This window comes from Polistes dominula, unplaced genomic scaffold, assembly GCF_049000335.1.
Source record: "Polistes dominula isolate Pdom_NZ unplaced genomic scaffold, Pdom_raw_medaka contig_79, whole genome shotgun sequence".
Lineage (NCBI taxonomy): Eukaryota > Metazoa > Arthropoda > Insecta > Hymenoptera > Vespidae > Polistes > Polistes dominula.
Genome location: NW_028300916.1, coordinates 4,931,332 through 4,945,835, shown reverse-complemented (window position 1 = coordinate 4,945,835; position 14,504 = coordinate 4,931,332). Strand labels below are relative to the sequence as shown.

Here is a 14,504-nt window from a genome sequence, read left to right as displayed (position 1 = left end):
GGTCCAACTTGTATTATACATCATCCATCAACGCACACGTTAAATACTTGTTATTTTCTATTCTCATTGAATTTGAGGACGATCTAATAAGTCAAACTTGATTACCACTAGTTAACTGTATAAACAACTTTTAATATTATCAATTTTATTCTCGTTTGCTTGATCACATAAAACCTTTTTATAAAATAAGATTAAAAATATCACTTTGATCTTGCCATTGACTCTCGTAATATTTTCTTACGTATGGGTGTGTGTATGTGTGTGTGTGTGTATGGGTTGTGTGTGCCTTTTTTTAACAAATTCTTTTCAGTATTTTGTCATTTTTTTTTTCGTGATAATTTTTTATTAAAATTTATCTTTAGACCAAGCTTACCAACGTAATACTTAATACACACTAGTATAACAAAGGTGTTTGTGGTTACAAGTAGATAACATATATATATATATATTGCGTTACTCAATGGATAATATACCCGTATCTAGCTATCGGTGATACGATCGATCATTTCTAGTATAACAGAGTGTGAGTATATGTGTGTGTGTATGTGGGTGTGTGAGTGTGTGGCCAGAACTATCGCTTTCCTATGACCGTTCGTGAACTCTTCCCTTCGTTAAAAATGTATTCGTATTTGATTTGATACGTTACGGCTAATAATTGACCAATATTTAACCTTAGATCAATTTTTTTCTTTTAAAATCATATCTTCTTTAATCTATTTATTATTATTTTATTCCATATTATGTTTTGTTTCAATTATCAATGAAGATTTTATTCAAAAATTGATAGAAACAAAGAAAAAGATTGAAGAAAAAAATAAAATGAACATATCTATTCTCTCTTTTTCTTTATCTAGAAGTTGAAATGGTCAAAGTTGAATTATTTAGTTCTTCAAGAGAAGTTTCTTCCTGTTTCTTTGTAAGTTTTTTTTTTTTTTTTTTTTTTTATCGAAATGCGCAATATACATATTTCATATTTTATATTATATTATTAGTATAATAATAATAATAATATTATACTCTATTATAATAATATAGTTACACTATTATAATAATATTATATATATAATAATATATATATATATAATACTATAATAATATAGAATATATTTTATTAACTAATATATTATTTTTAAATAATATAACTATAATATATTTTACAATATAATATATATTATTTCTAAATAATTTAATTATAATATATTTTATTACATAATATATTATTTTTATATAATATAATTATATAATATATTTTATATTATATTATATTATTATTATATTATTATTAATTAATATATTATTAATAATATAGATTATATTTTATATTATAATATATTTTATATTTTAACATATTATATTATATTAATAATATAAAATATATTTCATATTTTGTATTATAATTCTCTAATATATTTTTATATTATATTATATTTTTATATGGAGAAAGAAAATAGAAAAGAATCTTTTTGTACTAAAAAAAAAAAAAAAAAAAAAAAATAAAAAAGAGAGAATAAAAAATAAACAAAAAAGGAACTGAAAATAGAGATTATGATTGCTCGTAAAACGATACAATATCGATGATATACGAATGTTCTTTTTACGATCCTGTAAAACATATTACAATCCTTGAATAGCCATTTACGGAAGGGTGTGCATACAAGGATGACGTGATGATATATATGTTATGTTTTGCGTGCTAATACTCGTGACATGCGACACGGTTAATCAAGGGAGTGTGTCAAATTTGAAACGACTTCAAAGTTAACGTAATCGTGGCATTTAATTTTACAAGGCAAATATAATGAATTCTTCTCTCTCTCTCTCTCTCTCTCTCTTTTATTTTTATTTTTTTTTTAATATTACATGTATGGGAATGAGTAAGAATGAGAATAAAGCAGGTTCTCGACTTTCGCACACAATTGATTCCTAAAAATGTGTACGAATGTTGAATGTTTGAAAGTAGTGTGGTATGTAAAAAAATATACACCAAAAACTGTGTTTTAAATTAATTAGCAAAACACACAAAACTCATTGATGCACGCCCTAATATGTAAGATTGAAACTGTTTTATTCTCTTTATCCAAAAAATGTCATCTGATGGCTAGTCTGATGTCCCCTGAGAGGAGACATTCGATTGTAGAGGATTAAACAGATGAATCTTTAAAAATGTGCGAAATATATATATATATATATATATATATATATATATATATATATATATTGTATTATAAATTTATTATAATTAATTATAATATTATAAATTTATATATAGAAGAAGTTTATTTTCAGGTATACCCCTTTAGGGTGTTTACCCCGAAGGCCCCCCCTACATATAAATTTATATATATATAAATTATTTATAATATATATTATTTATAATATTATAATATAATTTTATATATTATTAATAATATATTATAATATATTATATATTATTATATACACATTCTATATATATTATATTAAATTATATTATATTATAATAGTACATATATATAATAGAGTATATACTATTATATATATTATTATATACAATAATTATTATAATATATATATATATATATATATATATATATATATATATAATTATTATATCTAATAAAATTATTATATATATACTATTATATTTATATATATAAAATATATATTTATAAAATATATAAAATACACGTAACGTGTGGAGGATAACATATGTTTTTTCTACAACTTGTCATGTAACTTTACAATTTATTATATAATAAAAAATCGTAGAAATATATAAACTCTCTATGATATACATTATTATTATCATGAAACATGTTTTAAAGTATGACATCATGCGCGAAACAAAAAAAACAATATTAAACTAAAGAAATAAACAAGAAGACATATCGAGACACACATACATCATTTTATCGCGGGAAGATTCAAATAAAAGTGAAAAATTATATTCCATGCCTATATATATATATATATGTGTGTGTGTGTGTGTTGTGCATACGTATTACGAACAAAGATGATGTCTTTATAAACAAATCGATGAACGACTTTTAGAAACTGTGCCAACAGTTCAATCTCAGCAACCAACCCCCTTCGTTTTCTGTTAAATCATCAAATTCAGTAAATGTCAAACTCATTTTACGACTTATCCGCATTTCAGTAACGAAATAAATGGGGTGGATTTTTCTTTCCCTCCCCCCCCCCCAATTCGTTTCACGAAGGGTAGGTAGCTAGTAAGAAAGATAATCATGGCGATAATATATACGGATAATAATTACTAAATCGATAAGATAATTCATTTAATTAATTGTACAAAGTATCTTTGAATTAATTCATAGATTCAAATCATTGTATTTCTATTAAACCATATGGTAAACTTATAATACTGTTTGTTTAAAGTAAATAACATTTTGAATTTTGTTTAATAATGGTATGCGCATAAGTGAGTCAAATTACAATGGAATGAAAGAAATAATTCAAAAAAAAAAAATAAATAAAAATAAAAAATGGAAGATGTAAATTGATGTTCGTAGTCTCAATTAATAATGTTTAAATAATATATAATCAAAGAGAAATAATTTATTAAAAATATAGAATCGTCTGAATTTTTGTTCTTTTATCATACACATTAACAGGGACAACTTTGATACGCGGTTCCGCCTTCTTTGATCAATTAAATAATTCAATTAAAAAATTGTCAAATTTTTATATACACGTTTAATGGATCCTTTATTGATCTATGGAGATTTATAGGATCGAACAAAATTAAATTAAAAAAAAAAAAATATATATATATATATATATATGTATAATTAACCTCAATAAAAATAAATTAAAAAAAAAAAGCAGAAATAAAGAAATATCATTGGAATAAAAAAAATAATAAATATTAATAAATGTGAATAATCTTTACCTTGAACGCTTTAATTGGGATTGCGTTTTAAAGCATTTCCTTTTAAGATCTCTCTCCCAGCTGTTCTTTTGCCGATAGAATTTTGAAAAAAACAACATGCGCTTTCTTAGTTCACTATAGTCATAGTCAAGTACGTATATAATAGTTAACAACACTGTTCTTTCTTATCACTATGTTGCACCTGTGCTATTATTTTATCTATCTCTGTTTTTCTTTAAGTTTCTACCGTTCCGTCTTACACATTTGTCTTCGAATGACGATCACTTTGGTTAGGATCAAAAAAAAAAGGACAAACTAATCATCAGGTTTTCCCTTTTTCTAATTACACACGCGAATAATTATAATATACTACGATTGTGAAATATTAATTAATATTGGAGAATCTTCAAAAATATTATTGTTCTTCTTATGAGATTTGATAACTATAAATGCCATTGCAGTTGCCGGTATGTCACTACCGAATAGATAAACACAACTGGCTTTGAATAACCTCCTTCCAGTGCGACATGTCAATCCCTACTACTGACACTCGCCGTATACCAGCATATAAAGCGATCCGAGCATGCGCAGTAGCGTTTGACACTACCTCACTACGCAGGACCGTATCACATTAGATCTCAATAATATTTTTCTCTTTTTCGACATATTTCTTTTTTAAAGTCACTTTTTATATTATCCTTGAAACATTGAAAAATTGAAATCAAAGTATAATTTCGTTTGTTATTCATTGATTTTTATTAACAATTATTTCATTCCAAATATATATATATATTATATTATAATTTTAATAACATGCGATTTTTGTTTTTTTCGATTTAAATAACATCTTTTATTTATTGTGATATTCTTTTTTTCTTTCTATATATTTCAGTTTTCTTTTTGTTTTTCATAAAATTACTTTCTAGATTATCTTTAAACGTCTAGTTGCTTCATCATCCAGTGAAAAAAGCCAAGAACCGTGAAACTGAAACTCAATGGTATACAGGTCGCTTTGATCCATTCCCAGATACTGCAAATTAATGGATGACAGATAGTCTGGGAAATCATTTTATCTAATATTACGATTTACTAAATGGATTTACAAAATTTAATTATACGTATATATCAAATAATACGTAAAACATACGATGTCTCTAATATTTATACAACATAATTGTATAAATATCTTTTATCTATAAAAAAAAGTAAGCTACAGAGAGAATTATCAAACAAGATACATTGTGAGATAAATAAGGGGAAAAAAATAAATTTACTTGTATGGGTCATCCGATACGGTGTATGGCGACGTCACCGGAATTATTCCACTTTCAGATATAACTATTGGTTTGATCGGCCTATCATTGACATCTGTCTTTGTTTGTTCGATTTTGAAAACTACACTTTGTCCTTCGATTACCTGTTAAATTCAAAATAATAAATTACGAAAAATAATTAAATTATACATATATAATATAATTTATTTATTACTAAAAATAAATTACTAAAAATATACTATATTAAATAAATTATTAAAAATAATATTATATATATAGTATTATTTAGTATATTAGTATTATTTATATAGTATATATATTATATAATAGTATATTATAATATACTAGTTATACTAAATACTAAATTATAATATTATATATAGTGTATAGTATATATATATACAGTGTTCTACAAAGGTCTTTTAAAAGAGGAAACCGTGTTATAGGATGCCATGTTTAAGGAGGGTTCCCACAATTTATGAATCATGTTACAGCGAAACCATGTTATAAGATGCCGTATTGTAGTAGGACTCTACCTGTATATATTTTATTTTATATTTTACCTTTCCAAAAACAGTATGCTTTCCGTCTAACCAAGGTGTTGCTATGGTTGTAATAAAAAATTGACAACCATTAGTATTTTCACCAGCATTTGCCATACTGAGGAAAAATGGTCCGGCATGTGGTAAATCAAAATTCTCATCGTCGAAATATTGTCCATAAATGCTGATCGATCCTGTACCATCACCGTTTTCAATGTCACCACCTGAGATTTTCATTCGTTTATAAAATACATAAGAAGGATTAATTAACTATAGTCAATCAAAATCTGTATTTTATTAGTGAATCCTATTTTTTAAATTAAAGATTTTTGTAAATAAAAAATATGCATAAGTATTGACCCCTTAAGTTGCACGCTCGAATTAACTCGAACGGGGTTGTATTCTATGCTGCTATAAAAATTTTGATTAATTTTGTATTTTTTTAATTTTTTTTTTGTTTTGCCAAGACAATATTCTAAATTATGTTTTTTTACATAAAAAAAAATTGTGCTTTAAGTAGTTAAGTTATAATCCTAGTAGCACTCAATATTAAATACATGTGTATTTAATATTAAAAAGAGATTCAATGTCTTTTTATTATGAATACATGTGTACTTAATATTGAATACATGTGTATTTAATATTAAAAAGAGATTCAATGTCTTTTTTTAATATTAAATGCACATGTATTCAATATTTTGTGCTACTAGAAAATGTTCTATCAGCGTTGAAATTAAAGTAAATCTGAATAAAGATTTCACTCTGTATCGTGATAATACACATTTGCGAACAACATTACCATAACAAAAAGATTTAATTTACACTATAGAAATATTAAATGAGAAATACCTTGAATCATAAATTTCTTAATAATACGATGAAAGGTTGTACCAGCGTAAGTTTTTCCATTAATACCGGTCGTAGCTATCGTAAGAAAATTCTTCACTGTTTTTGGAGCAACATCACCGAATAATCCTATAACGATTCTTCCGGCAGGATGATCATCGATCATTATGTCGAAATAAACCTTATCTGTGATTGTAAAAGTAGTAGCCTGTAATAGATACAATCATCTTCATTAAATTTAAACACTCAGTATACTTTAACGTATGCAAGTAAGTAGATGCATTTGAAAAATATTGACTAAAGTGTTAGTTTTGATATGCAACCCTTCATGTTGAGTTTCACAAAAGATTCGAATAGGCAAAATGAATGATAAAAACGAATTAACATTGCATACTGTCATACTACATGGGCTTCTTGTTTCTTGTAGAAATTTAATTCGTGATTTATATGCAACCGAATACTTTTCATTAGAAATTCTTCAATGCCACAGGTGATATTATATTTCAATTTGAAATGTATGTTGAAAACGTGCAACCTCTCCCCCATACGAACGCATGCGTATTCGTTTGTAAAGAAAAAAAAAAAACAACAAAAAAAAAAAACAGCGAGGGAAACCTTATATGTATTTGATATTTACAAACGTATGACACTTGATGTTTTTTTCATTTAATATTTCTAATGTTATTTTTTTATTTATTGCATTAATGTTTAAAACTATTTGATATTTGTGATTGCATCATATAAAAAAAAAAAAAAGGAACAAGTTAAATGTTAACAATAATAATTTTTAATAAGAATTTCATTGTAATTTATGATTTAGATATTTCGATTAAAGTTTATCTATTTTTTGTTTTGCCAAATATATTGCAATTTTATTCAGACATTATTTGCAAAAAAAAAAAAAAAAGAAATCTTTGCACGTATCAACGAATAATATACATCACACGATATTATTGGGAAACCATATAATTACAGCAACCTATCTGGAAACCTCCAAGTGAGATGTATGTCAAGATAATTCGAACAAAACGTGAACATTCAATGAATATCAATGAAAGTAAAATGAAAATGTATTTAACGATTATTAAGATAAATAACAAATGAAATTTCGCAAAAAATTCATTACAAATATTTCTAATTATCTTACGAAATAATACCTTGTTGTGTGGGATAAGAAGACTAACGAGAAAAACGACTGTTAAAAAACACTTCATAATTTGACGAGTTGTATTTAAATACATAGAATTTAATTTTATTGATTGAAAAGAGAAGAAAAAAAAAGAAGAGAGAGAAAGAGAAAAAATCACAATTTTATGCAAACGATTTATAACGCGTATTAAAATTCTGTCGTGTTACATTGAGATCAAAAAATTGACTATAAGTTTCCGTCGAATAGTCAACGCGCTTCTGTCCAAGTCCAAACTCTTTATAAATTGCGTCTGCGCTCCTCATGAATTCTTTCAGAAGGTCCAATTACCTAAAGTTCAATTTCCCACCCTTCCAATTTCATTCAATTTGTGATTATTTGCTTTCCTATGGATATAAGTATTAATATTGCAATTTGTAATTTTTAATAAAGGAAACTTACCTCTCTTAGTGTTTTTTAAGGAATTATTTATTTATTCATTTTGTAAATATAATAAAATTAATTAATAAATAAAAAATTTAAAAATATAATAATAAATATTTTATATGTATACTTTATTATATTGAATATATTAAGTACTTAATATATTATAAATATAATATATATTAAATAGGTATAAATTAAATATATAATTATATTAAATATATTAAATTAAGTATAATAAAGTATACATATAAAATATTTTTATATTTGTATATTATTATTATATATTTATATTGTATTATATTATATTATATATATATATATATATTTGTATTTTGTACATTATTATATTGTATATATGTATTTGTATATATTTATATATTTTTATATATGTAATTATATTTAAAAGAAGCAATAAATAGGAACTATTCTTTTATTGATACAACTGACAACATAGCAACGAGTGTTTAGTGTATGAAAGTGTTTCATAGTACTCGTAATATGCAAATTTTGTAATATCTTATAAGGTATGTAGAAATTTGAAAATATATACATATAATTATTTAAATAATATTAAATTACTGAAATAATTATATGATTAATATTATAATTTGTTTTATTTGTTATAATTAGTATGGCGACGAAAGGTAAAGGTAAAAGAAAAGGATCTACCAGCAATAATAAGAACAATGATAAAACAGTCAAAGGTAACAACGGAAAGAAAAGTAAAGGTTCAAGAAGAACGAAAAAAAGTGGTGGAAGAATAAAATTTACCATGGATATATTTAATGAAGAAGCTATGGAAAATGCTTATTATACGTGTCACAATATTATGGATGTTTTAAAATGTCGAGGATTTCCATGGCCAGAGGCACAAAAGAAAAAAAGAAAAAGGGAAAAAAATAGAGATCATTTCATATATGATCAATTTATATATTATATATTATAATATATAATATATATTCATGGCTATAACTTTTTAATAAATATATATATTTATCAGTTGTTTTTTTCACATACATTTTTTTACAAAATCAGACATTACAAAAATAAACATATATCTATATATATTTATTTTATGTATATATTTGTACGACGTTTTACTATATAGGGTGAGTCGGAATTATCAAAACGCTTATTATTATTTTTTTTTTTTTTTTTTTTTTTTTTTTTAGTAAATACGTTAAAGTTTATAAAAATTAATTTTAATTTAACCTACGTTCTGTGCAATATCTCTGTAATATTGTTCTACGTCAAATTCCGAACTTGAGATCATAAATGGACCATTAAAAACGCAATGTACGGTTACCGTTTCAAAATACGAGAGATTCGGTAATAGCTATAAAACAAAACAAAACAAAACAAAACAAAACAAAACAAAACAAAAAGAATAATAATCAAATATTAAAATATATATTTAATTTTCAATCTATAATATTGCGAATTATTGAATACTTACTTTTGGTGTCAATAAAAAATATTGAGAACTACCTGGCCTTCCGGTTATTTTAACCAGTAATTCAAAAACTCTTCTTTCATTAATTGCATCCATTCCCTTAAAATATAATCAATATTTTCTTTATAATATTGTGTTAATAATATATAAAGAGAATGCGCATTGACAAATTTCATTTAAAATACCTGATTGATTTCGTCAACACAACGAAAAGGTACTCTAGCTAATTCTTGCAAAGAAATCATATAAATAGCAGTAGTTAATGACCTTTCCCCACCACTTTGATGGTGTCTTGTTAATTCCTGTAATTCATCTGTATCTCGGAATTTTACTCGAATTTTTAAACCGTACTGATCAAAGTCCATCTAAAACAACCATGTGCATATTTAAATGGACATTTAATTAATCAAATATTAATCTTAACAAATCTAAAGTTACTATTATATTTATATTCATAGGAATTGAATAAAACTCTAACCACATTATCACCATGAGATAAGGCAACTTCTCCAGCGCATTTCATTTCTGAAAAATATGAACTAAAATTCATATTTATATGTTCAACTAATTTTTCCAAAGGTGGTAACCATTTTTCGCGTAATTTATTAATATTTTGGGTAATAGTTTCCACTTGTAATTTTTCCCTTTCTGTGGATTCTTGTAAATTATGTATATCCGCTTCCAATTCTTCAAATTCTCGAAATATCTGACAATAAGAAATATTACAAACAAAACAAAAAAGCATTAATAATAATTAAACTTTGTTTGTTTGTTTTTTTATTTTTTTACTTACATTTTCAGCATCAACATTTTGTTTCATACAAAATACTTTGGTTTGCGCTACAGCTATTTCTTTATCTATTTCTTCAATTGTAAGTGGTAATTTACTAAATATTTGATTTATAGGTTTAAATTTTTCATCTTGCGGACTAAGACCATTGGTAAGTTCTTTTGCTTCGTTGAATACTTTAATGGCTTCTTGTTTTAAAGGTCTGTATTGTAATTCTAATTCTTTAAATGTTTTATCAGCTTCTAATAATTCTTGTTTCAAATCTTGAATATCATTTTCTTGATTTAATAAACTCATTTTATACAAATGTAACGCTAACTTGGCTTGTTCAATTATTCTTTCATATTTCCAACGATCTTCTAATAATGAATTATATTCTTTGTATTTATCCAACTGTTTTTTTACAATATCCTGTAAAAATATAAATTAGAAAATTAATAAGTTATATAAAATATTATACATGTGTGTATATATATATATATGTAAATATAAACCTGAATGTGTTTATTATAAGTAGCTATAATGTCTTCTTTACTCGTTCGTTCATTTTCTAACTTTTCAATCTTTTGACTAACTATAGATATTCTATTTCGAAGAGTTTGAATTTGTTGCATGGTTTGTTGATATTTTGTTCGATCTTCACGATATTTATCTAATTTTTTATTCTCTGTAGTTAATGTTTCATTAATTTCATTTATCCTACTTAAAATTTCTTCTTTTTTCTCAATAAGCATTTTCAATCTAAAGAGATACATTATTACATATGATTAATATAATTAAAATTGAAATTATAAACTCATATATATAGATAGATATATATATATAAAGTATTGTAAGTATACCTTTTTTCCATTTGTTGCAATTTATTTGTATCTAATACTATCGATAATATTCCATTTCCAGATATTTGTATCTTTTTAATCGATTTTTGACCAGTATATTTAGACATATTCACGGAATATATATGATCATCTAAAAATGTAAATATGATAAGTGTAATTCTCATTATTTTATATAAATTAAAAAAATGTAAGAGAAAAATTATAGAATTAAATTTATATATTACTCACGGCTAAAATAACAAGTTAAACTATGAGGTATATGTTCCACATTTTCTTCTACAGCACGTGATCCAATTGGTATATTGTTCAAGTTATATGATGGTATTAGATATTTCATTATAGCAGACGGTGCATCAAAGAGCGAAGCCAGATAATGCTCAAAACCAAATCTTCTGATATTTTGTAATGGTATATTCGGATTTAAGTAAATTCTTTTCTCAGGATTGACGTGTACTATGTTGACTTGTAATTTTTGTTGCTCTCTCAAATATCTTGTTAATAAATTCATATCATCCTTATTTTCGCAAGCAAATGCTATTAAATCTCTAAGAGCAATAATCCTTTCTAAATATTTCGAATATGTAATATCTTTGACATTAATCAAAGTTAACATTGGTTCATATATTTTTCCTCGAAATTTATCTTGATTTTCACGCAACCAAAGTACACCTTTATATGAATCAGGACTTCTCTGTCTTAAAATCTCTAATCGTTTTGCTTGAATATTAATGGATTTCTGTTCTTCTGTTACAGCTACAAAAAAAAATATATATATATATATATATACTTTTTAATACAGTATCAAAGAAATAATTAATTAATCTTTAACATAGTGGTAGAATATTATTCAAATATATTCAATTTTATACTTTTAATGTATTAATGTATTAATGTATTAATACCTCTGATTTCTCGTTCAATTCGTTCATGTTCTTGTTTATACGTGGTTATCTCATTTGTTAAGCTAATATTAACACGTTTTTGTTTTTCCAAACATACTGAAATTTCTCTTTGTTTTATTTCTAATGATTCTTCTATAAATTAAAAAGTCTAGATGATTAATTATATAGGAATAAATGAAGATGTATGAAAAATGTAATATCAAGTACAAACCTGAACCAATATCTTTAATCATTAGACTTAAATCGTTAACTAATTTACTTTTTTGCTGCTGTACAAGATTAATATCCTGATCACGATTTTGTTCTGCTTGTATCCTGCGTGAACATTCCTCTTCAGCTTCTTTAATTTCGTTTTCAACTTGAAGAATGTTATTCATTACTTCATTAGCTTCAGATGATTTCGCAATGATCTTATTTTTATTCTAAAAATATAAAATATGATTATTTTATTATTGAATATTATGGATATTATTACATACAAGTTTTCTTTTTGATTTTGTAAATATTCTATATATAATGATATTTATAATAATAAACACATACATAATCGTTTATTATACTTTGCTGGTTGTTAATTTCCGATTGTGTTTTCTTTATCATATTATTTATCGGCATAAGTTTGGCTTGTAAGGATTTTACTTTATTTTCGGCTAAATCTCTTTCGTTTTTTGCCTGTATATATGTAAAATAAAAAAAAAAATGTTTTAAGAAATTCATAAATACAAATATTTCAATTAAATATTGAATTTAGAAAAATTACTCACTTCAACCAACTGTTTTCTCTTTTGATCGTACAACATCCAAGTTTTCTTTTGTTTCAATGTTAAAATTTTTTTCTTTATTGCTTTTTTTTCTTTGATAGTACTTACAATTCCCTTTAAATGTTCATATTTTTGTGTTTTAGTTTCTAATAAGCGTTGTTTACTTACTACTTTTGATTCAATATTTTTAATTTCAGCACGACAATCTTTCAACTTCATATGGTATTCTAATAATATCGGATCTCCAACTGATCTTTCTGTATTTTCTAATAATTCTTGGGCATTCATTTTTGAAAAATCATGAACTTTATCTTGCGGAAGAAATTGACATAGATTATCCATCTGTAAAGATAAATAAAAACAAACTTTAACTATGTAATGTTATTTCTATAAATTATCTTTATTATACTGCCACATTTATGGGTTTGAAGAACTTTTCTATACACTCTTAACATAGTCTACCATCTTTTCATAAAGACTGTCTTATCATTTTTCTAAAATCAACCCCATCAACATAGGTCACCCTATTCAAGTACTAACTGTGCTCATCATTGTTTAACTTTAGTGATCATATAAAAACCCATTTTTTCAACAAGGCATACCTGTTGACTATTATTTCCATATACAAATAATTTGTAATATCAAATCAAATAAATACCTGAATATTAGAACTATTTGTTAATTCTTGTATAGCTGCATAATTGGTGGGTTGTCCATTTAAAAACCAACATGTTTTTCCAGATACATTAAATGTTCTTGTAATGGTAACAAATTTGGAATGACTTTCCTTCAATTGAATTTCTATTTTGGCTTCATTGCAACCACTCTTGACGTAATCCTTAACATGCACTGCTCTACCAATAATGTTAGGTTTACCTCCCAAGCCAAGTACAATTGCACATACAATTGTTGATTTTCCAGTGCCATTAGGACCGATGATTAAATTCAAATTTCTTCCAGGTTTGATAACAACTTGATTATAAGTTCTACACACACACACAAAAATAAGAATGAAAATATTAATAATAAATATTTATATCTTTATATTTGATAAATTAATGAAGATTAATGTTTTTTTATGTATATAATTGTAAATACTTACACAAAATTTTCAAGATAAATTCGCGTTATTATACCCTTTTCAATAATGTTATCTGCCATTGCATTTTTTTAAGATTTGTACGTTTATAAATTTGGAGGGAATTATTTACTTGTATTATGATAGACTATTAACATTGATTTATAAAATGTTCCTAATGTTCGCATCTTGCTAATGTTTCAATTGAAAATTATACTTAAATCATGCATTATGTATAAATTAATACATTAATTATTAAATTAGTGCACATTTAACAAATAATAGTTAATCGCACTAAAGTGCAAAAATCAAACATAACCATGAAGTAGAATTGTTATATTAAATAATTTTCACAGTGAAAGTTTACATTCAATACTTGAATAAATACTTAATCAATAATAAATAACATTTAATAATAAATTATTAATACAATATTTTAAAGAAATAAATAACACCAATTTTGCACAATACTAACAACGTTTCAGTTACTTTGTTTGAAGTTTCATACACGCGCATAAATTACTTCTGTTTAAGTTAGGTTATAATATTAGGTTAGTATAGTAACTAAAGCTAGG

General features: G+C 24.5%; 4 protein-coding genes across 11 annotated transcripts in view; 1 reads left to right on the top strand and 3 right to left on the bottom strand.

Moving 5' to 3' along the window:
* Piezo (piezo type mechanosensitive ion channel component) overlaps window positions 1–4,419 on the bottom strand; it is a 30,019-nt gene extending 25,600 nt beyond the window's left edge. For all 7 annotated transcript variants that reach the window (XM_015322283.2, XM_015322285.2, XM_015322288.2 and 4 more), the window contains exon 1: window positions 3,890–4,419. The gene's annotated coding sequence lies outside the window, so the exon portion shown is untranslated. The remainder of the gene's footprint in view (window positions 1–3,889) is intronic.
* Window positions 4,420–4,600: 181 nt separating this feature from the next.
* Window positions 4,601–8,115, bottom strand: LOC107067085 (peptidyl-prolyl cis-trans isomerase, rhodopsin-specific isozyme). Of its 2 annotated transcripts, none has more exons than XM_015322278.2 (5): window positions 7,688–8,115; window positions 6,534–6,738; window positions 5,706–5,908; window positions 5,143–5,285; window positions 4,601–4,898 (listed from the first exon to the last, which is right to left on the bottom strand). In XM_015322278.2, the coding sequence occupies exons 1-5, from the start codon at window positions 7,769–7,771 to the stop codon at window positions 4,802–4,804; spliced, it is 732 nt and encodes a 243-aa protein (XP_015177764.1). In that variant the 5' UTR covers window positions 7,772–8,115; the 3' UTR covers window positions 4,601–4,801. The 2 variants fall into 2 exon arrangements, with proteins under 2 accessions (XP_015177764.1, XP_089026998.1); XM_089170872.1 differs by lacking the exon at window positions 7,688–8,115 and adding an exon at window positions 6,925–7,638.
* A 327-nt stretch (window positions 8,116–8,442) lies between these two features.
* On the top strand, window positions 8,443–9,275 carry LOC149033110 (small lysine-rich protein 1). The gene is made up of 2 exons (XM_089170873.1): window positions 8,443–8,627; window positions 8,734–9,275. The coding sequence occupies exon 2, from the start codon at window positions 8,735–8,737 to the stop codon at window positions 9,047–9,049; it is 315 nt and encodes a 104-aa protein (XP_089026999.1). The 5' UTR covers window positions 8,443–8,627; window position 8,734; the 3' UTR covers window positions 9,050–9,275.
* Window positions 9,276–9,310: 35 nt separating this feature from the next.
* SMC5 (structural maintenance of chromosomes 5) lies at window positions 9,311–14,433 on the bottom strand. The gene is made up of 14 exons (XM_015322277.2): window positions 13,954–14,433; window positions 13,510–13,837; window positions 12,855–13,193; window positions 12,634–12,762; window positions 12,302–12,512; window positions 12,091–12,222; window positions 11,417–11,941; window positions 11,189–11,318; window positions 10,841–11,087; window positions 10,350–10,757; window positions 10,035–10,262; window positions 9,742–9,921; window positions 9,560–9,655; window positions 9,311–9,439 (listed from the first exon to the last, which is right to left on the bottom strand). The coding sequence occupies exons 1-14, from the start codon at window positions 14,010–14,012 to the stop codon at window positions 9,311–9,313; spliced, it is 3,141 nt and encodes a 1,046-aa protein (XP_015177763.2). The 5' UTR covers window positions 14,013–14,433.
* Between the last annotated feature and the right edge of the window lie 71 nt (window positions 14,434–14,504).